This window comes from Triturus cristatus, chromosome 4_2 (assembly GCF_964204655.1).
Source record: "Triturus cristatus chromosome 4_2, aTriCri1.1, whole genome shotgun sequence".
In the NCBI taxonomy this organism is placed as follows: Eukaryota; Metazoa; Chordata; class Amphibia; order Caudata; family Salamandridae; genus Triturus; species Triturus cristatus.
In genome coordinates this window covers 140,710,043-140,733,659 of record NC_140586.1, presented here as the reverse complement: position 1 = coordinate 140,733,659, position 23,617 = coordinate 140,710,043, and the positions used below count along the sequence as shown (strand labels likewise).

General features: G+C 46.3%; 1 protein-coding gene across 4 annotated transcripts in view; it reads right to left on the bottom strand.

Moving 5' to 3' along the window:
- The window catches only part of LOC146833172 (microspherule protein 1), a 329,726-nt gene that overhangs the window by 129,881 nt on the left and 176,228 nt on the right, over positions 1-23,617 (bottom strand). For all 4 annotated transcript variants that reach the window (XM_085600822.1, XM_085600820.1, XM_085600821.1 and 1 more), the window contains exons 6-9: positions 18,013-18,122; positions 15,996-16,104; positions 15,223-15,361; positions 6,440-6,515 (exon numbers count right to left, since the gene is read on the bottom strand). In XM_085600822.1, coding sequence (XP_085456948.1) covers positions 6,440-6,515; positions 15,223-15,361; positions 15,996-16,104; positions 18,013-18,122 — 434 coding nt within the window. The remainder of the gene's footprint in view (positions 1-6,439; positions 6,516-15,222; positions 15,362-15,995; positions 16,105-18,012; positions 18,123-23,617) is intronic.

Here is a 23,617-nt window from a genome sequence, read left to right as displayed (position 1 = left end):
GTCGGAGCTACTAGAATTAGTGTGAGGAAATGTTGTTGTAGTTTGCGCACCACTAATGGAATGAGTGGGAGAGGCGGAAAAGCGTACGCAAATCTGCCTGACCAGTTCATTCATATCGCATTGCCTTTGGACAATGGGTGTGGATACCTGGCGGCGAAGCTTGGGGATTTGGCGTTTTCGGGGGTGGCGAAGAGGTCTATCTGTGGATGCCCCCACATTTGAAAGTACGGGTGAAGAACTTGTGGATGGAGTTCCCACTCGTGCATCTGTTGAGTTTGTCTGCTCAGGAGATCGGCTCTAGTGTTTTGGGCTCCTGGCACATGTTGGGCTAGGAGAAAATAATTTCGGGGTATGGCCCATCTCCATATGCTCTGTGCTAGCCGAGAGAGCTGTGGAGAGTGTGTGCCTCCTTATTTTTGTATATAGTACATGGCTGTCATGTTGTCTGTGCGGACTAAGACTGCCTTGCCTGAGATTTGTGTTTGAAAAGATTTTAGTGCTAAAAATATGGCTAGTAACTCCAGATGGTTGATGTGGAGTAACTTTTGTTGAGGTGTCCACCTGCCCTGCATGGTGTGATGTAGTAGGTGAGCTCCCCAGCTGGAAAACGATGCGTCCGCTGTTGGTACTATCTGAGGAACCGGGTCCAGGAACGGTCGCCCTTTGGAAAGGTTTTTGGTGGTCCACCACTGCAGAGAGCGATGGGTACGACCGTCTACCAACACCAGATCTGTCAATTGACCCTGGGCCTGGTTCCATTGGCGCGCTAACCACTCTTGGAGAGGACGCATCTGGAGTCTTGCATGAGGTACTAGGAATATGCAAGAGGCCATCATTCCTATAAGTTGCATGAACACTCGAGCTGGAAGGGAGTGTTGTGGCTGAAATGTGGCGCGCAGAGCTTGTTATCCTGGCAGGACTGGGGTAAGCTAGCGCTCTTGAGGTGTCTATGGTGGCACCGAGGTGTTGTTTTACGGGGGATGGTTGCAGATGGGACTTTGCGTGGTTTACTGTGAAGCCCAGTTCGTGAAGTAGCTGGATAGTGGCGTGTGTGTGTGTTGTACACACTGGTTGTATGAGCTGGCTTTTATTAGCCAGTTGTCTAGGTATGGGAAGACATGGATGTGTTGTCTTCGCAGGTGTGCGGCCACTACTGCTAGGCACTTGGTGAATACTCGTGGTGCTGTGGTAACTCCGAATGGGAGCACTTTGAATTGATAGTGTTGGCCGTCCACCACAAATCTGAGGAACTTCCTGTGAGCGTTGTGAACAGGAATGTGGAAATAGGCGTCTTTGAGGTCTAAAGTGGCCAGGAAATCGTTTCGGGAGAGCAGGGGAAGTACCTGCTGGAGTGCGACCATGTGAAAATGGTCTGAGTGGATATATTGGTTCAGGGGCCTGAGGTCTAGGATGGGCCTTAGCGTGTTGTCCCTTTTTGGTATGAGAAAATATAGGGAGTAAACCCCTACATTTTGTTGGTTGATAGGAACTAGTTCTATTGCCCCCTTTTGTAGGAGGGAGATTACCTCCTGCTTTATTAGTGTTAAATGTTCCTGTGACATTGGGCATTGTCTGGGTGGAATGTTGGGGGGGGGGGGGGGGGTAGATGTTAGTTCGAGGCAATAGCCTGACCGAATTATTTGTGTTACTCATTTGTCTGAGGTAATGGTAGTCCAGACAGGAAGGAAATTGTGGAGTCTGCCCCCGACCGGAGTGGGATGGTCTAGGGGGAGTGGAGGGAAGTCATTGGGTAGGGGTGGAGGCAGAGCGGGAGGTGTTTGTCTTGCCTCTGCCTTTATTATTGTTGCCTATGTAGCCGCCTTTTTGGTAACCCCTTGTAAAGGTCGATTGGGTAGGGGCTTTATAGGAAGTGGAAGCGGTGTCAGAGGAGTAGCCTCTGGATGTGCTTCGAAAGGAAGAGTGGCGAAAAGTGCGCCTGGGAGGGTGCGATTGTAAGGCTCCCATAGATTTCGCCGTATCTGTATCTTTCTTAATTTTTTCCAGGGCCTTATCTACTTTTGGGCCGAACAGATGTTCCTGGTCAAAAGGGTGGTTCAGGATGGAAGCTTGCACCTCTGGTTTGAAACCTGAAACCCTTAGCCAGGCATGGCGACGGAGGAGGACGCTGGTGTTAATTGCCCTAGAGGCGGTGTCAGCTGCATCTAGGGCACAGCGGATGGAGGTATTGTTGATAGTTTTGCCCTCCTGAATTAACTCATTGGTTCTATTTTTATATTTGTCAGGGAGGTGTTGCATTATGGCTTGTAGTTAGTCATAATGTGCCCTGTCATATCTTGCCAGAAGTGCTTGTGTATTTGCGATGCGCCATATGTTGGCAGCCTGGGATGCAGTGCGCTTGCCCGATGCGTCCAAGAGTTTTGACTCTTTATCAGGTGGTGGTGCCTCGCCTGATGCTTGGGAGTTTGCTTGCTTTCGTGCTGTAGACACTACTAGGGAATCTAGTGGTGCTGGCCCTCTGATGTAGGCGGGATCTGTAGGGGCGGCTTTATATTTTTTGTCTATGCGAGGGTTGATGACCCTGGCTCCGACTGGGTCTTTAAAGACCTCCGGCGCATGCTTGATAACTCCTTTGAGCATGGGCAGGATGGAGGTGGCCCTGTGTGTCGTGTCGAAAGTATCAAGGAGGAAGTCCTGCTCCACGGGGTCGGTATGGAGATCCACAACATGGTAGTGTGCAGCCCTCTGGAGTAGGTGGTTGAACCCCAATGAGTCTTCTGGTGGGGATGGTCTCGAAGGGTAGAGATCATCCTGCGGGACGTTAGGAATGTTATAGTCGTCCCATGGGTCTGGGGAGCCTGTAGGAGTGGGGTCCCTTGTAGGTTGGTCATGGGGCTCGTCCCCTATGTCATCATAGACATCATTGTCATCATCCGGAGAGGGTGTGGGGGAATGATGAGGTGGGAGGGGGGGGGGGGGGCGGGGGTGGAGGAGGGGCCGAAGGTATTCTCAAAGGGGAGGTAGCAAAGTCTTTCCTCTTTGGAGGTGGAGCTGGGGCAGGCTTGTCCAGCTGGCTCTTTTTGATGCGGAGCATCAAATGTCCAGTCTTAGGATCCTTGACCAGTGTTTTTTTGCAATGGATCAGGCTTAAAAAGTTCTTCAGAGTGGCCTGTCCGTCGTCGCCGAAGGCATCGGGCCGTAGGTTTTTTTGTTTTAGAGTCTGCACTAGTCCGCTGTTTTGAACTATGTGGCTTTGAAAGGGCTAGTTGGTTACTCGGCTCCGAGGTGGTTTTCGGCTTCGAGATATGGGTGTCGGTGGCCTTGTATATTTTTGCTAGTTTCCGGGGACGGTGTCGGTACAGAGGAGCTGGTGCTGGTTTTCGGCGTCGAGTGCTTGGTATGGAGCTCGGTGCCGAGGAGGAGGCCATTATCTTTTTCGGCGTCGGTGCGGAGGAGTGTTTCTCGGCACCGAGGGTGGGCTGGCTCGAGCCCGAGCCGCCGGAAGGCTTAATAGGCTTCTTTACCGGTCCCGAAGGTGCGGTGTGGGAAGCAGTGTTCTTGGTCTGCCTAGGATCGGAGGCGAAGGCGTCACCGAAGCCTTTTTGGATGCCACCGAGGGTGTGGGGGTGGTGATGTCCTCCACATCTGAATCGTCGGCTTCGGAGGCGCTGACGAGCCCCTCGTCGGTGTGTTGTCCTTCTGGAGCGTCGACGCCTTCTCCGAAGCTGTCGTCTGGGATTGCCGTCGACGAGTGTGCCGTAGTTCTTCGTGGCCTTCGGTCTCGAATGGTTTTCTTGTACCGGAAGGATTTGCAAGCCGGACCGTCTCGAGCCTCGTGTTCAGGGGAGAGGCAGAGGTTACATACTTCGTGGAGATCGGTGTGGGGGAATTTGGACCCACATCAAGGGCACTTCTTGAATGGAGTCCTTTCCATTAGCCAGGATCGGAGCTTGGGTAGGCCCGAAGGCCGTCGTCGATGACTGGAATCGAAGGTCTTGATCGATGAGAGCCGCGTCGAGTGTGGAGATCGCGATCGAAAACAATACCGCAAAAAAGGGGGAGGATTGCGCGTCGATTGGAGAACTGGAAACTGTTCGGAACCAGAGCGCGAAGATCACATCCGAGCCCGATGGCGGAAAAAAACAATCTGAGGATGGAGCCGAAGCCCATGCGCAATACGATCCAAAGGAGGAGTCACATACCTCGTGACTATCAAAGACTTTCCAAGAGGAAAAACAACTGCAAACATCTGGGCCCAACACCAGATGCCGATCTATGCACAGTGTGTAATCTGCAGCTCATATGCCTCAAACATACTCTTTCCGAAGACATCCAGCTTCTCGGATTCCCTGACCTGGAGGGTGGCAGGGAACACGCTAGGACTGATTTTGGCAGCCAAGGCCTGCACCACCAGGGTCTCAGGTGCTCGGTAACGAAAGTTGGATCTACAAGAACAGTGCGTTGGCGACAGGCAATAATCCTGTGGACTGGAACACCTGCGCAAGGCTTGACCCAAGTCCCCAGGAGGATCTCCGGGAGGGCTTCTTTGAAGGGAAGCAGGGGCTCTGCAAAGGATAACCCCAGTTAAAGCACCTCTGTCAACTCATTGGCCTTGAACTATATGGAAGGGAGTTGTAACTCTAGGACACGGCTGCCCTCCTCGCCAACATGGCAAAAGATGAACCTTCCTCCGTAGCAGGTCCCGGAGGTGAAACCAGGCCAGAATCTGAAGACGTGTACAGTACATTGGCATCTCATGGCTCCTCCTACTAGTAGTCCTCATTGTAAGACTGGGACAGTTCATCAGATGGGTCATGGAACTGATAGCCATCGTCATCTCCACCCCCAAGATCCAATTCCGGTCTATTAAGGGATGAAGGTAGCCTGCTCAAAACAGATGGTTGATGAGGTCTGGCCTGAGTTGACGTGAGAAGCACCATCTCAAAGTTGGACAGGAGAATGGGCTCTATGTGGTCAGGTTGTGAGGTGACGTTGGTTGTGGCGTATCGAGGACATGCTCTGCCATAAGTCTACACCTCAGAGCCAGTCAGTCTGGATCCAGGGGCGCCCTGGTTGTACCCTAGCTGGGGCACCTCTCGGCTCTATAGGGCCCCAAGTTGTGCCAAAGGGAGTCGGTGGACAAAAATGTACTGCATGACCTGATGGAACTTCTTAAGTTGAGCATGGGTCGCTCCGGCCCCAAGGAATTCAGGGAGGCGGGGAGCAGACCCAGCCTCTGGCTCTGCTGGAGAAGTGCAGGAGGTGGGCCTGGAAGCAAGAGGTCAAAGAGGGGGAAGTTTAAGAATGCATTGGCGGTTTGGTAGTCGACCAAGCGCCAGACTTACTCTGCAACTGGATCCCAGATCTCCTTTGTGATCAGGAATGGTACTGTGCCTTCTTGTGCCGTGCTGCTAGAAGCTTCATGGCTCGCTTGCGGACTGGCTTTGGTACACTGGCCAATAATTGCCAAGGGCCTTAAAGTCATGGTCCGACCCCAGACACCAAAGAGAAACCCAGTAGAGATCAGAAATAGGCGTTTGTCTGTGATATTTCCCAGAAGATTTAAAATGCATAGGTTTGTTCAGGGACATGCCCTAGCACAGTGGGTGATATAGCTCAAAAATAGTCAACAAAAATCAAAAAGGTGTTAAAAAAAAAACGATCAAAGTAGCTCTTTGGGTCCACACTTTTGGAGAGGAAAGGAAATGTCAATGAGCATGGATGCCGCATAAAAAGGTACCGCACACATCCATTCCAACGCAGGTGGCGTACTGGCACGCAGAGATAGTGCTCAAGATTTTCCGGATCCAGTCTGCCACCGGAGGAATGTTCTTAGGTGAGAAATCTACAGTTAGAATTCTCTATCAGACATAAAACTACCTTAAACTTGAGTATGAAAATTCAGATTACAGCTGCATTAAGACGTTTACATATAATCCAGGTTTGCAGCTGAACACTCATTATCAATATACATGACTTTCTAACACTTTGAGGTACAATAGGGATCTCTTTTGAGGAGATGTTGTAAAGGTGTCTAAGTGTGGACATAACAGTCAATGGCCATGAGGTGTTTTTTATTTATTTATTTTTTTACAGATTTACAATTATTCCAGATCTAATTACTGGATGGCAAGATTTTGCAAGCACATGAATCTACAATAGATTCATCGAGGAAAAGGACAACCACCATCCTCATCATGGCTGCAGTTCTCTGCAAAACCCAGGCACCAGTACTCTCAACCTTTTCTTCGTAGTTCCATATTCAGCCATCTATAATCCAGAACTCCCATTACCTTCTATGGGTGTCACAACAGTCTAACCCCATCTCACTCTCTTCCCGGAAGCAATGACCCTAGAAAACTGAAGCATCCAAAACATGCCCATATGGATGGTGACATAAGTATTTTTTTTACCATGAGACTCTATAATCCTCAATGTGCCACCAGTGACCATGCCACATTCTATGCCATACACAACTTACGTCAGTTTGCTGTCGTCGATCAAGTCTTCTGCATCCGAAAAGTTCAGAACCTGATCCCCTTTTGGCAGCGGTTGAACTGAGACAGATGGGAAGAAATGTAAGCAGGTGAGGCGCCAGAGATGAGGAATCAGAAAATAGTTAAAAAAAAAAAAAAAAAAGTGTACAGGAGGGAAAGATGTGGAGGGACAGAGAAACTAACTGAACAAAGACTGATACGAATAAATTATTTACCTTTGGTAACAATATTTCTGTTGGATACCACATCCTGCCACAAAATGCTCACTTTATGAATACCCTTGCAATGCCAGATGGGACCGAGAAACCTTTTCCCCAGCAATAGCGCTCCCGCACTGCAAGTGGTGCCATGTGGCCACAGCCATGACTCAGCCTGCCCCGGACGTGAGGGGATGGGAGCATTTAAGGCACCAAATGGCAACTGTGCCCCATCAAACCACATGGAGAAGAAACAAGACAGCACTGATGATAGCACCAATACAGCATACAATGTGATTGCATACCGTACGATATTATCAATCCAAACAGTAACTCAGGGGAAGAGGGAGTGCAGTGAGAACAGCTACAAGATGATATTGTATCCAACAGAATTATATTTACGGAAGAAAAGTCACTTTTTCTTCTGGTAGATACTAGCTCCCAGATTCCTCATATGAATGAGTCCAAGAGAAATACCCTGTGAGAGGTGGGATTGAGTAATACTGGTCATGCAACACACCCCTGGCAGAGTAATACATCAAGGTGTGCTTGAGCTGTGAGGTAGGAAAATGCTACTTACCAGTATGCATGTTTTTGTGGCATGTAGAGCTGCAGATCCGTACACTGTGCATCAATCACCATCTGGTGTTGGGCTCGGATGCTTGCACCTTGTTGTTGTCTTGTAAGAAGTCTTTTATAGTCACGAGATAAGTGACTCCTCCCTTGGACAATAGTGCGCATGGGCATCAACTCCATCCTCAGATTGTTTTTCGCCTTGATGGGAAATTATGGAGTCAGTAAGAAATAGAAGAGATATCCATGTGAATGTATCCAATTAAGATAATACTGGAACAGATGCATGTTCCAGGGAGGTGGGTGGGCGTGTACGGATCTGCAGCTCTACATGCCAAGAACAGATGCATACTGGTAAGTAGCATTTTCCGTTCGAGGCATATGAGCTGCAGATCGTACACTGTGCATAGACTGTACAGCAGTGTCTTCCTCAGCGGTGGTCACTTGTATCTGTTGCAGTAGTTTGAAAAAAAGTGTTTTAAGAACAGCTTGGCCTACAGAAGCCTGTTGCTTAGCCTGCACGTCAACACAATAGTGTTTGGTGAAGGTGTGTGGTGTAGACCATGTTGTTGCTTTACATATGTCATCTAAGGGGATGTTCCCTAAGAATGCCATGGAAGCCCCTAGTTTGCGTGTTGAATGCGCTCTAGGGGGAATTGTTAATGTGCGTTTAGCCTTTTGGTAGCATATTTGAATGCATTTTACTATCCACCTTGCGATCCCAGCTTTGGAGATGGGGTTACCTTTATGAGGTGGGGAGAAGGCTACAAACAGTTGTTCTGTTTTTCGAAAGGGTTTAGTTCTGTCAATGTAATTAAGTAGTGCTCTTTTGAAGTCTAGTGTGTGAAGAGCTCTCTCTGCTATGGAGTGTGGGTTTTGAAAAAACACCCGTAACTCAACTGATTGGTTAAGATGAAAAGCAGAGATGACTTTGGGAAGGAATTTTGGATTTGTTCTGAGAACCACTTTGTTACGATGTAATTGTAAGAATGGTTCTTGTATGGTTAAAGCCTGGATCTCACTTACTCTTCTGAGAGAGGTGACTGCGACAAGGAAAGCTACTTTCCATGTGAGGAACTGAAGTTCACATTTATGTAGAGGTTCAAATGGGGGACCCATGAGCCTGGTAAGAACAATATTTAAATTCCACACCGGAGAGGGTGGCAATCTGGGAGAAATTATTCTTTTAAGGCCCTTCATGAAAGGCTTTAATTGCAGGTACTCTAAATAGTGACAAGTGTTGTCTATTTTGTAAATAAGCAGCAAGTGCTGCTAGATGAAATCGTATGGATGAATATGCCAAATTACATCTTTGCAAGTGTAGCAAGTAACAAATGATGTCCTGGATGGAAGCATCCAGTGGATCAATATGATTGTTACTGCAGAAGATGACAAATCTTTTCCATTTTGCAGCATAGCAAGCTCTAGTAGTAGGGCGTCTGGCTTCTTTAATGATGTTCATACAGTCTGGCGGAAGGGTAAGATAACCGAACTCTAGGACTTCAGGAGCCAGATTGCTAGATTCAGTTGACCTGGATCGGGGTGCCTTATCTCTGCTGCCAGGGGTGAAAGGTAGGTTCTGAGTAGAGCCTCTACCCATGGGAGTCCCAGGGAATCAGAGTTCAAAGGTAGCCAGGTCCTCCGGGGTTTCTGAGGTTGCTGGCCACAAGAGATGCCACGCTGGAGAAGGAGCAGGTTCGAGGGTCGACAGGCCGGTAGGGCTGGGGCCAAAGCAGTTGGTGTCTTCCTCTTTTTAGCAGCTGCAGGGCAGGTCTTTGTTCTTCTTGCTCTTCTTGTAGTTTCGGATCTGGGGAAGGAAGGTTCAGGGTGCCCCTAAATACTAGATTTAGGGGCGTTACAGGTAGGTGAAGGCTAGGGACCAATGGGTCCTTGTCCTGGGGTGGGTACACCCCCTATCCTGCCTCTCTCCTGTGGGAGGGGGGCAGTAGCCTACTCCTGATAGGGTAGGGCCTCCCATCTTCAAGATGGCGAGAGCCCGGAGATGTGCTTCACCTCGCCTCCCCCACCTGAGGGGTGGGGTGGGCAGGCTGGCACATCCCCTGTCCTTGTATGGGGTTTACAGCCAAGCTTCCCGCCAGAGTGGGGGGTTGCAGTGGCCTGGGGAAACTCCTAGAGGCGGCAGGCCTTTGAAGCTTCCCTTTGCTCATCCTGGGGGAGGAGATATATCATCTCACCCAGGAAGTGCATTGTTGCAGGCCCGGGAGAGCAGGGGCTCTCCCACCCAGGGGTCCAGCAACGTGTCTGCTGGGTGGCAGCCTGGGCAGGCTCAGAGCAGACGTGGATTGTAGGTCAGGTTTTAGGGGGCATCTCTAAGATGCCCTCTGGGGTGCTTGGCACATTAAATTCCATACTGGCAGCAGTGTGGGTTTAATGTGCTGAGAAGTTTGATACCAAACTTCTCAGTCTTCAGTGCTGCCTTTATGGTGCTGTGGAGTTCGTGTTTGACGAGCTCCCAGCACCATGTACTCTTAAAGGGCAGCACTGCACTTACAGAGCCCAGGAATGGACCTGGGTACTGTAGGGGCGCAGGGCTCCTGCTCCTGTGCCCACACCATTGGCATAGGGCACCCAGCTAGAGGGGTGGCGGCTGTATGCCATGGCAGTGTAGGTGCGGGCATGGCACACAGGGATGTGTGCCATGTCGACTCTGTTTTGTCTTGTACCCAGACACTCAGCCTGCAAGAGCAGTGTGTGTGTGTGTGTGTTAGGGTACAGGGCCTGTAAGGGTGGCACAATAAGTGATGCAGCCCTTAGAGGCCTTCCCTGGTCACAAGGCCCTGGGTACCTAGGGTACCATTTACCAGGGGCTGACATGTGGCCAGGGTTTGCCAATTTAGGTTTTGTCTGTTAGGCAGTTTTTTTTAGGGAAGGAACACAGGCCCTGGGCACCCGATTGGCAGGAACCCAGGGTACAACAAGGAAAAGTGCATCAGCTATTAGGCAAAAAAAGGGGGGGGGGGGGGGGGGTTACTGCAACAAAGACCCACTTTCCTACAGGGTAGAGCTTTTCAGAAGTGGCCATCTTTGTATTGGGTGCAAATCCCTGGTGTACTGGACCCCTTGCAGCAGCCAAGGCTTGTTGTGCCCAGACTGGACACCAATGCCAAAGACGACGGACATACACGTCAAAGGAATTGAGAGACAGTGAGACCCACTTCGTGAGTGGCCCAGCTGTCCTGTTTGCCCCTCCTGCAGAAAACTAAGACACCACCAGACGCCTCAAAGAATCCTTCGTTCCAGAGCCAGAGCCTGAGTTCAAGGGAGGCGACTGCGTCAAAACATTCCCTAGACCCACAAGAGCCAAGCCCATGGTTGGGTTTGCCCAGACTTGACTTCCAGTTGCCGCCTGCAGCCTCTTTCTGCAGGCCCCTCCAACCGCGAGAGATGCCTGCACCGGAATCCGCCCCCTTTATTCACCATTGCACCCGAGCCCTACAGCCCGAGAAGAAGTGGACCAAAGGTGTGGCTGTGTGTCCCAGAATTTCAAGGGTTGAGCCCCCCTGTGAGTTCTCCCAGACTGGTGCCCCAGTCCCTGCTTGTAGCCTCTTTGCAACTGGACAGTTCCCCATTAAAGTGAATGGGACAAGCGTCGACGTAACATACCGCTGCACCCGGAGCCCCCAGAGCCTCCTGAGGTGACCTGTTGGTGGGCCTTAGACCTTGCCCCATATTCACCCAAGTTCAGGAGATTGGTCCCGCAACTCGCTGTGAAGTGCCTGAATGCAGTACATATTTTTTCCCTATAGGATAACATTGGGCACCCGCAGCTGAAAAGCACCTCTGCACCCGGCCGCCCAAGGGTGACCTGTTGGTGCTGCCTTGGACCTTGCCTCATACTCACCTTAAGTGCAGAAGATTGGTCCCGTAAGTCGTTACGTGCCCGAATGCAGTACATGTTTCCCCCATACAATAACATTAGCGCTCCCAAAAACTGCACTGTCAACTTTTGAAAACTGCAAAAATTCATTACTCGAAAAGGCATCTCAACTGATTCCGATGATCTCTGTATGTAAATTTATATAAAAGTATGTGTTAATTAAAAAATATGTGGATTTCTTAGTGTCTCACTTACTGCCTTTGTATGTGCTATAAATGTGTAGCACTACCCTCTGATATGCCTAACTGCTCTCCCACACTACCACAACCGAGAGCATTTGGGGTGTCATTTGTGCCTTTGTAATTCTGTTGGGCTCTGCCTGTACTCTTTACACAGCGTTCCTCTTTTTGGCCCACTGTAGAAAGAGCCATCTTCCTACACTCCCATAGACGGAAGCTTGTGGGGAGGGAATTTAAATTGGCAGTTCCAGGGGAAAATCGGGGAGATTGAAGCTACGGCTGTTGCCATTTCTTAGGTCAACCTCTCCCATGAAAGGACCAATATAACCACTTTAGATTCTGGATTGGCTGGAGAGGCTTTCATTGCCATAAGCAATAGCCTCTGGAGAAGCCCAGAAAACAAAAACCTTGTTGTTAAAACTGTTGATCAGGTTTGGTCAGTTCCATGAAACCTGCCACGGCATTGCTACTACTGAAGCATTATACAGAGGAGTCAGCTTTGTCACCAAAGAGCCTCTTGCCATCAGGAGGCATGTCCATTAGCCTGGACATCACTCATAAATCTGTGAATTACATCAAGGCATGTCTCTGGAAAGGGAACACCATAGCAAAGGAGCTAGCCATTGTATCGCATAAGGATGCATCCAAATTATCACTTCCTAAATCAGAGAAGGGCTTCTTCATGTGGTAAGAAGGTTATAGATGGTATGGTTGCCAATTCCCATAATGTATGGAAATACCATCCGAGGAGGCATGTGGTGCGAGCACATCCAGAATATAAAACTATATGGCCCAAGGAGTCAAGTTGTCTGGACTTACCATATGGAGCAGCAGTTAAGAACAAGCATTGGCAATGCCAATAGGTCACAAGATATACCGTACTGCCGAAAACAAACACACTAAAAACGATTGAAAGCTTAATCAACACAGCAGAGAACAAAAAGGGACCAACACGAACAGAAACCACAAACAAATGCAAAATAGTGCGCACAAACGCAGAAAGGGGAAAGACTCCAAGTAATATGGCCATTCTCCGTGGGCAGTAGCAACACACGAAAAGAAGGGAAATATAACAACAGATAACCATTTAGAAGCAAGGCTTTACAAAGGACACTAAGTTACCAATCAAAAGCGATGGGCGGGCTGCAAGCCCACATACTGGATATAACATGTCTCGAAGAGACAGCGCTTGCGCTGCCTAGGCGAGACCTAAACATTTGGGGTTAAGCGATGTTAGTAATGCCTGAACAGACAAACTTTCTGGAAAGGGGTGCACTGATAAGAATTTGGGATCGGAAGATGCAGGCTAATACTGCCTTGCTATTTGCCTGTGAATGCCATGGCTAAAAAGTGTTTTGGCCCAGGCAGCCAATGTGGGTTCCTGCAAAGTTTTGTTGTGTGGTTAAAGAGGTTGTGGGTCCACATAACAGCTGCAGATCTCAGAAGGATGACTGATTTAGACACTGCTGTCTCAGGGCAACTCAAGCACCACACCACAGCCTCGCACACCACAGAAATAAAGAAACCGGCTTACTCAAAAGGACAGTCAGAAGAGCATGAAATTTCACCTTTTGAATATGTATCACACTTAGTAGCAATTAGAGGTCTACACAGAGTCCAGTTTTCATTGGACTTGGAGGGAGTAAGTGGTCAGCCTCCAACTCCTCTTCCTTTGAGCTCACGTGGTCTCCATTAAGCATGTCCAAGGCATCAGAATCTGGGCTACTCCATTAGAGTAAATCTCTAATGGGAGGCTTCACTACAAACTGATTACAGAGGAAGTCTCAAACCATTTCTCTTACCACTTGAATATTCTCTGCCAATTTTGAGGGCTGACGTGATGCTGAGAAAAGCTTCAAGGGTAGCACCATAGACTGCATCATGAGCTGCCCTGAGGGCAAATGGGCAGGCACCTGGACGAGCAAATTCTTCCTCAGGTGTGGTAGCCAGACAAGAGCCTGAGGATGCACAGTCAGTGGCCTCTGGGTAAGAGACATCTGAATCGCAGAAGCCCTAGAATTAGGCTTACCACTATAAACTGTCCCAGAGAGATGTGGTGCTAGATTTGTACATATCAAACAGTCTTCTGAGAAGACCGTGAAGGGTCCACACATGGAGAAAAACTCTGGTTTATGTTTTTGGAAGACCAGGATTGGCTCAGAAGTAGATAAGGAACAGAATAGCATCAGGGAATGGCATGGCGAGTCTCCGAACAGTACTGGGAACAGGACTCTTTCCATGAGGATGAAAGGGACTTCTCTTTTCCTGTGGCTTTTTAGTTTTTTTGCAAGAGGACCCCTTGGCCAATCGCTCCTTCTCAGATTTGCCTGAAGGAGAGAAGGGGCAGGTTGTTTAACGGTGTCCATTCGGCCCACAACAAAAATAATTTGTCCTTTCACTCAGCGTTAGCCCGCTAATGCATGCAAGTGGATGAGTCACAGGCCAAGGGGTTTTGGTTAGGCCCAGAAATCACATTTGGATGACGTGGGGATCCAATAAAGACATCTTCTTTCTACAACGGTGATTGGAGCTTAAACCTTAGGACTGGAGAAAGCAACATTTGCCCCAACTCCTGTTTGAAATTTGCTGAATAATTGTTTTCAGTGACACTGAAAAAAGATCGAAATTCGCATATGTAAGGTGCAGAAAAATAGAAAGCAGCGCATCAGATAGTGCCATATATAGTCCAATGTTGTTACATACTGGGTGGACAGAACAGCAACTGGACTAGCTTGGAGCCACCTGATTGGCCAGGAGAGCTACTGATTGGCAAATAGGTTTACAGGTCCAAACTGGCACCTGGAGTATATTCTGAATATGAAGAATCTGTCGCAAGAACTTTTTATTAAACATAAAGGCTCACATGCTCAAAAGAATTACAGATCATGCTATCTGTTTTTTATCTGAAGCATGTGCCTCCAACCGTCAGTTATAAACGTTTAATTGCAATCTGTATGGAAGACCTTGACTTACAGAAATCTCAATTCTAAATGTTTAACAGAACGACCAGTGATGTAGTGCATGTTACAATCTAAGTTATGAGTTTGTGCTTAACAGGCGTTATTCCTCACCTTGACGGAACTCTTTTTTTATGAAACATTTAGGGATGAAAGGCTGCAGAGACACTGTTGAAAGGAGAACATGATACTTGCAAGGTGTAGACAGTTCTCGATGAAAGGTGCATCCAGTGAGCTAGCCCAATACTATGGTGAATTATGCCCAAGCCACAAAAATCTGTGCCCCAGGTACATTTACCACTATGCTATCTCATAGGTATTGCGATCTTCTGGTTGAAAAAACATCTATGCAGCTGGAAAATTAGGCCATTCAGCTATGTTTAGCACATCTTTCGTTGACCACAAAGGGGCATACCCTCAGTTTTTCAAATGCAAGAATGTGTACATTTAAAAAGGTCATATAAAAGCACCCTCTCCGTACTTACCTTCATGAGAAATCCTACACCTAAGGAAACACACAGGACAAAGAACGAGACTGCATGAGCGCGGGGTGCAAGACAGAGGAGCAACTGAGCACACCAGTAGGATATATGGCACTTGCTTCCAAACCTTGCCCAGAATCTCCTCAGAAAGTGCCCACAAATATGTTAAACACTGCACCTCACAGAACAATGGTACCCAGACTTTGCGCCCATTGGTCGATCATTAACTGCTTCAATCTCTAGACACCACTGGAGGTAAAAGCCATGATAACATGGCTCGTCCATAAACGCATGCAATAAGACACGCCAACTGCTAAAAGCACACACCTCCCCCTTCTGTTCTCCTAATCCTGCACTTGCTCCTTGGTATTCTGGTAAGCAGCAAGAGGGACAAAAGCAGAGAGATGTGTGTGATGCAGTGCTATTCAAAAAATAGCCCAAACAAATAAAAACAGAATCAGCAGTGCATGCCAGGTGATACCTGTCTGATCTTCAAGCAGGTAGTATTGTTTCAGTAGCTGCCAGTGCACCTGCAAGGACTTGGCCGTGCGGGATGGATAGAAAACATCAGGATGTTTGTTCAGAAGCTCCTGAAAGGTGTCCAATGTGGGCTGGCTTGTCTAATAGAAATAAATACATTTAAAAAAGCTATTGTAACCTCTACGCACAAACTGCAATCATGAAGACTGTGAGAAACACGCATGCAACATAACAAGATCCTCAAAACAGGATTTCCTTTGTAAACCCCCCAAAAACAATAGGAATAAACCTAAAAACTGCCCCACGAGCATTCTAGAGCTCACATCCACTGTTCATTACCTCCTTCTTCCCAAGTTAGGTTTGTGCTATACAAGTACTATGGAAAAGAAATTGGACAGCAAGCAATGCCTTTATGTACTTGTGCTGGGAAACGGAATGGTGGGACCTCCAGGGTATTCAGAAAGAAAAAGTGCTCTGTCCCAAATGTCCTGTTGGTCTAGGCACAGCAACAATCTTCTTCCACTTAAGGTAGAAAAGGAGACCTGCCATTTCTTCCTGTTGCGCTCCTTGACTAATGTGTGTGCTTCTCCTTTACTAATTTGTGTACTCCCTCATCCAGTCCAATAGTTACCAGGGGTGGAGAGAGAAGTGTTCCTCTGGCATTTCCAGAGCCCAAAGAAGGAACCAGATGCATTTAGGAGGACGAGCATACAAAACAAAATGATTGCATTACATTTTAAAGTGAAGTACGTCTAATGGGAAGCAGGTCCTTACCGAGCCAATGACACTCAGGAGCTGCTCCTCCGCCTTGCTAAACAGCACTCTACTCTGGATTGCAGCAATGGCCTCAGGATGAAGCTGCCTCATTGCCTGGCAGGCCAGTCTGTGTGGATACAGGAGAAAAGAAAAAAGGGGGTGAGAAGTACAAAAAAGATTCAGTGAACGTATGATGGGAGAGACTGAAAGAGGTCAGGAGGGTAGAACTTGGGTGATAATAGGTGTATGAGGTGAGGTAAAGTGGGAAATGGGACGCTTGGAAGATAGAAAAGTGTGAGAATTAAAGATGGTAGATATGTAAGAGGAGGCAGAAGTACTGTATGAAAGAGGACAGAGAGAGGAGGCCTCAGACATTCACTTTAGGAAATAATTAAACTATCCTATTCATGCATCAGCTTGAAATTTTAACCCCCCCCTCCACAAGTACCAGACCCCTGAAGATACTCCTCAAACCTACTTCATTGCCAACTTCAGACCTTGCTCTTCTAGCTCCATCCCCATACTAGGTAACTACATTACCAGCACCCTCCCCACTCCCCTGGTCCAACCATACTTTTGCTTTTTTATCCTCACACATCCACCCTTTAAGTTAAACTTCCCCTTTCCCATACCCACTGCAGTTCAGCTGCAGTCATCCACACACTTTCCGATCTGTTAACCGGTTACTCCCCACCTCATCAAGGCCACTTCAGTCTACTCTTCATTCATTCTATAATTCATCATTCTAGGACCTCCTCCCACTCTCCAGCTTCTTGCTTCATCAATGGTCGAGAAGCATTACTACTACCTCAGCGCTACATTACCTTATAGCTAAGCTCACCCGTATAAGTTAACTATTAGGGAGAAGGCATATTACAGGATCGGGGTTGTCGAAGGATAAAATAGTAACAATAAGGCTTTGATTACAAGTGTTTCCTTAAATTTTGGCCCTTGTGCAACCATCTCTTTCTGCAGGGGTTACAATTACTAGTAATGGGATGAAGTTCACACCCTCTGGAATTTTCCCATTTAAATTTTGGGACATCAGAATTTAATGGGGGTGGAAAAAAAAAAAAAAAAGAACAGCAAGTACTGGGACATGCAGATTTTGGAGCAGATCACGTCAACAGCAAACTTCATGTCCCATTTTTAGAGGTAAATTAATAATTGGTACTATTTATCATACTTCATGAATTCCTAACTACAGGTTACTTGATTTCACCAGAACTCACCAACAGCTCCAAATTTTCCATGTCACTCAATCAAAGCTTAAGAGGGAGGGAGAGAAAGTAAGGTAAAGAGAAGGGAGGAAGAAAAATAGGACGGCACAAGTTCCGGAGGGAAAGGGATAGTATATAGCGGAAGACAGAAGTAAGGAATGCAAAAGAGGGCAAAAACAAGCAGAGCAGTATATGGTGGTAAAGAAAAAATAGAGGGCATGATTATAAACGTGAGAATGGAGAAATAGTTTAAGAGGTAATCTGATACACATATATAAAAGGGAAAAGCTAATAAAGGAAAGTGAAAAAGAAACAATAAGCGAAAGAACACAGGAGGGAGAGGAATGCTGAGAAAGAGCAACAGAAGCAGAGAGGAATTAACAGCTTCATTAAGATGTGAGCGGATGGTAAACTAGACAAATAATGAACTTAAGAGAAGAACTGAGCAATATGGCTAAATCCATATAAACAGAAACTTCTAAAATGAGAGGAAGAAGTTAAGTGAAGTTAATTGGCTAAGAAGACTATCTGGAGATGTTCAAGCAGACCAGTGGGTAGGTTAGGCAGGTTGGATTGCTTTGTAAGAGCCTGTCACAGTTTAGGGCAACTCTGACCTAGAATTTCCCTGAAACGAGTAAACAAGATGTAACAAAAACAAAGCACTCTTGTTCCACATGCTTCTGAGACTGTGGATGTGTCGTGAAATCTCCCCAGAAAACAACTAGGCCACCAGACAAAGGAAGTGCAGTATCTTTCGGGAGAATAGTAGCCCAAACCAGGAAAATCAGCTTGCATTTCCCACCAGCTACACGTACTTGGAAATGACGGGGTCGTACAGCAGAGCATACCACCGCTCCTGGATTTCACGCTGAGTGAACCGGCAGCTGAACTTCACACCCAGGTGCACCACGGTCAAATCATTGGTCTGAAAAAAAAGAAAAAACTTAATAAGCCATGAAAAAAGGGAAATAAAATACAAACATATTACAAAAAAGCAGGCTTACAAACACCCCCTACACAGGCAGACTGCTTCAAGGAAAGGCAGCGGGAACGGAGAATGCTGCAAGCTTAAGTACTCCTGAAATTATCCATCAGGTAATACTTTCAATTTAATGTCAAATAAAATAGTTAAAGTATATCAAACTGTACACTTCGCAATCCATTTCAACCAACAAATGCATTTACAATCTTTCCAAAAAATGTCAATACACCCAATACTACTTCATCAGGACCCCTCGTAGAAGAACACCTAGTAAAAATTAGATCAATGTTTTCTCTTGACCCATTTTGGTTTAATTAATCATATTTGCATTCTAAAAACATCAGCACATCGAAACAGAAATGGTCCCTGGTTTCCAGTATCAAATACCAAGAGGCTTCCAAGATCATTAACGGCGGAAGCCAGAGGAGCCTGTTAAAGAAGAAAGTGTTTTGGGAGAATACCAAAGCATAATTTACACTGACTGTATTCCCAGTAAAGGATACATGATTCAGATCCAAGTTACCTGATATTAAGCATTCATTATACAACTGTGCTGTCGCATCAGACATGCTTTGCTTAATACAGAGTTTACTTACATCCTTTGATTCCAATTTATTTCAAATAGCAGGATCAAAGTCTGAAAAAAGCCTTATTCTGCGAGACACACTAGGAAATTTTCCTGGAGGAGCAGTCATAACATTGTACCAAAACATAAATATGCCAGCATGGTTAGTACTTTTGCCAGATTTAACTACGCACAGCAGCTCTAAAAAAAAATAAAAAAAAATACTCCTTCGGTTACCTAGCAGCAAAAAGCTGGAACTCCCTTCCCCTGACCCTTAGGGGAAAACCATCAGAGAAACTTTTCCGGAAAAAACTAAAAACGTGGCTGTACATACAAGAATAAGAAGTAGTACTTGAACTGGAAGACACTAATTCCTGAAGGGTGCAGAAATGTCTTAATAGCGCGGGGACACACCAGTTGGTGTAACCAGGCGCTCAAACAAATAAATAAAATAAATAAATAAATACTAAAAACCTAAAGCCCTCAGCAATAGTCACCGATCGACCAGTTGAAAACACTGATAGCATCACCTGCGAATTCTGGTATTCACTAAAATATTCAGAGGTTGGCAATAAACAGCACGTGCCAACATGAAGCGCTGCATTATGTCACAAACTATTTGAGAAGTTTTCTATCATCCACACTAACAATATAAACCATATATCATTGAGTGATAAATGTTTCAACAGCACTTGTGGTATTTATCTCAACTTCCCTGTTGATGCAATTCTCATGTATAAGAATGGTGTGTAGAAAGGTGTTCCTTTTTGCATGGGTGCCGCCCAATTTTTGCGTGATGTTAATGCTCTTTGACTAAGTGTGTCCTGGGCCTATGTTCTTTCCCTAAACATTTACCTTTGCAACCCCAATTGGATACTCTCTGGCCACATGCAAGTCCTGTGTAAAAGGTTCCACGAGTACCAAGGGCACTGCAACCAGGGAAGGCCTCTAAGCACTGCAGCACCTATTGTGCCACCCTTATAGGCCCTGTAAAAATTTTTTTAAAAAAAAATCTCCCTCTCCCTCTCCCTCCCTCCCTCCCTCCCCTACTGGCAGTTGCCAATAGGTAGTTTTAGTTAGGACCTATTATCCATAGGAAATCCGCAACATTCTATTTGGAATAACTTTGACGCATCTTCGTGAAATTTTCAAAATTCGTGGCCCGCTCCTATCCTGAAAGTCTCGGGGTGATTCGTCAAGCGGGGGCCGAGAAAAAAGGGGGGTCCCAAAACGTGTTTTCTCCATGCAATTTTCCATAGGGACCGTTAGTCGCAGCTACAGCCCGAACTGCTGAACGGAATTACACCAAATTTGGCAAAAATGTAAGCCCTTGGTTCACACTTCTGCCTTTTGGTTAAATGGTGTAAATCCGTTCAGTAGTTTCTGAGAAAATCAAAAGTAAAATCATAGATCTATCTGGGCGGAGCCTAACCACACATCTCATCGTGAGATCTGATTGGCTGTCAACACTTCATCCAAGAAGTGTTGGCAGCCATCTTGGGACCAATATACATGATAGCACCTTATTAAAAAGCATTGCAGTTAATAGAAGGTTTTACGACTTTAGTTACATTATAAATCATTTGTTGATGGTACCATACTAATTTTAGGATTTGTGGTGTGTTCTAAGGTGATTTTACCATGTGAAGAAGCCTTCTGCTGGGATATCATGAATCATGTTTGAGAGAAAACTATTTTCTCATGCTTTTCCCACAGAGGTTTGGAAGTTGATCTAGAAGCTAAACTGAGAGCATATTTTCTGTAAATTCACATTATCTTTCTCAGTCATGTGAGAATGAAGTCTGACATTCTCAGTAAAACATGTACATCCTTTGTGTTCTACTGCAGTTTCCCAGAGTGTTCTAAAGAACAACTAGAGTGCTAACAGGCCTACTTATGACAAACGTATGGCACACCTGAAGCCATCTTGGTTGGAATAAAGTGGTAATTCTTAAAACATTTAATTTAAAAAGGAACAAAATGAGGGGGTTCATTTTGCCATAGAAAGTTTGATTAGTGCTGCAGAAAGAAAAATTAGGGCACATTTTGAGTGACTTCTCAAATCCTCTTCTATTTCATTAAAAAATTCTGACATGCAGACTGAAACATGCACTTTTAATACCAGGAGCAGACTTCTATGGTGAACAGTAGTTTTACTACAGTGATCTAATTAGCAACTAGAGGGCTAACATTCTGAATTTATGGCAAATGTGTGACACATCTGAATGCCTTCTTGATGGAATCAAAGTAAAAAACTGAAAGTATTTCCTACTGAGGAGACTATAGTAAATGAGGAAATTAGGAAACATCATAACAAATAAGTCTCCCAAAATGGCCACGAGAGACAAAAGAGCCCAAATATCACCCAGATGTAGCCCAAGTATAGCCCGATGACAGAATGTCCCAGAGTGTTCTAACGAACAACTAGAGCGCTAACAGTCTTACTTATGACAAAAGTATGGCACACCTGAAGCCATCTTGAATGGAATAAAGTGGTAACACTTAAAACATTTAATTTACAAAGGAACACAATGAGGGGATTTATTTTGCCATAGAAATTATGATTAGTGCTGCAGAAAGAACAATTAGGGCACATTTTGAGTGACTTCTCAAATCCTCTTCTATTTCATTAAAAAATTCTGATATGCAGACTGAAACATGCACTTTGAATACCAGCAGCAGACTTCCGTGGTGAGCAGTAGCTTTACTACAGTGATCTAATGAGCAACTAGAGTGCTAACATTCAGAATTGATGGCAAATGTGTGACATATCTGAATACCTTCTTGATGGAATCAAAGTAAAAAACTGAAAGCATTTCCTACTGAGGAGACTGCAGTAAATGAGGAAATTAGGAAACTTCATAACAAATAAATCTCCCAAGATGGCCACCAGACACAAAAGAGCCTAAATGCAGTACAAATTTCATCCAGATGTAGCCCACATGTAGCCCAATGACAGAAGTGTGCAAAACACTTATTTTGTGTGTATTTGCAGTTTTATATAGTGCAGACTTGTCAGGTATTGGAATGCTTAACATGAGCATTGGTTACTTCACACAAGATCAAATTAATTTTGGTTGTAGACATGGGGAGATTAAGTGATTTGACCAGAATCACAGAATGTTGAGCTGAAGCAGAAACTCCAACCTGGTTCCCCAGTTGCAAAGTCTGCAGCTCTGGAAGTAACACCACATCCTCTCGCCAAGGTGCAACATTTAATCAAGTGGTCAACTGGATAAAAAAAAAAACATTACAAATAATTTAAAAGTTCTTTGTCGCTATTTGAAAACTCAGAAAATATGTCCTCATTTTAGTTTTTTAGAGCACTAACCATCATTTTGATGCAAATAAGACCCTCTCATATATGTAATTTCTACAGGAAATACTCTAGGTATTACAGTTTTGATTACATCAAGATGACGTCAGGCGTTCCACACTTTTGTAATAAATATAGAATGTTAGCAATCTAGTTGTTCATTGGGATACTGTTGAGAGGCAGAGGCCAGGGGCACGGACTCTGAAAATTGAAGACAGGTAGGAGAGTGCAGAGGCAACAATTTGACCACACTGGGCAGGCAGGAAGGGCAGTGGCAGCACAACAGACTATGGAGGGCAGTGGAAAGGGGGGCAGGGGCAACAAACCAACAATACAGGACTGGCAAGAGAGGCTATGGCAATATAATAGACCATTGCGGGCAGAAGGAAGAGGCAGTGGTAGTACAACCATACATGCACACAGACCCGTTTCAGCCAGGAAACGTCCAATGTTTTTAAGCTCAAATGGGCTTTATTTGATCTGTCTCCTGTCTACAATCTCCTCTTTTTCAATGTAACTCAAAGGGGAAAATCAATACACCAGTTTTTTTTCAAAATCTCCCTCTTACCAAGTTCAAAATGTTCGCAAGTATGGTACATTGAATCATGGTAAGCAGGAGGAATTGGGGTAGGGACATGGACTCGGATAACAAAGGACAGGAGGTACATGGAGAGGTGCACTAAACTGACCCTACAGGGCAGGCATCAGGGTTTGCAGCAGCACAATACACCACACAGCGCATGCGGGACGGGAGTGCAGCACAACAATCCATAGAAAGCAATAGGGAGGGGACAGGACCATGCACATGGACAACAGAGAACAGATGGGAAAGAGGCAATGGTAGCTAGCTGACCATAATGGACAGACAGGAGAGAAAGCTGCAGCATAACAGACCATAAAGGGCAGGAGGGACGGATCAGGGGCATTACAATGGAACAGACAAGCCAGGAGGGAGGGAATAGGGGGTCTGCACATGGAAACAGAGGGCTGGGGGCAAGGTGGCAGGGCAGGAGCAGCAAGATGACCATGGAGGTCAGGCAGGATGGGCACTAGAAACAAGACACACCATGGAGAGCAACAATGAGACTATGGTGGCATACACACAGACCATGGAGGGAAGGTGGGAGGGGGTCAGGGGCAGCTAGCTGACCACACAGGGAAGATGGGAGGGGCCATGGCAGCACAGAAGACCGTGCATGGCAAGCGGGGGGGGGGGGGGGTTAGTGGCAGCACAATGGCTATGATGGGCAAGAAGGAGGGTGCAGGGGCATGCACAAAGGACCATGGAGGATAGAAGGGAGGGTCAGGACCTGGGCACAGACAAGAGAGTTAGGGGAAGGGGCCTCACAACAGACCGCGCGGGGCAGGCAGGAGGAGCAGTTGCACCACAACAGATCAGGGAGGGCAGAAGGGTGTGGCAGTAAAAGGGACCATGGCGGACAGGAGGAAGGGGATAGGAGTATGGCATGTGGACAGGCAGGGTGGAGGTGGCAGGGACAGGTTACAGTCATCTGACAATGCTAGGCAAGTGGGAGGGGAGTGGCAGCTCACCAGAAC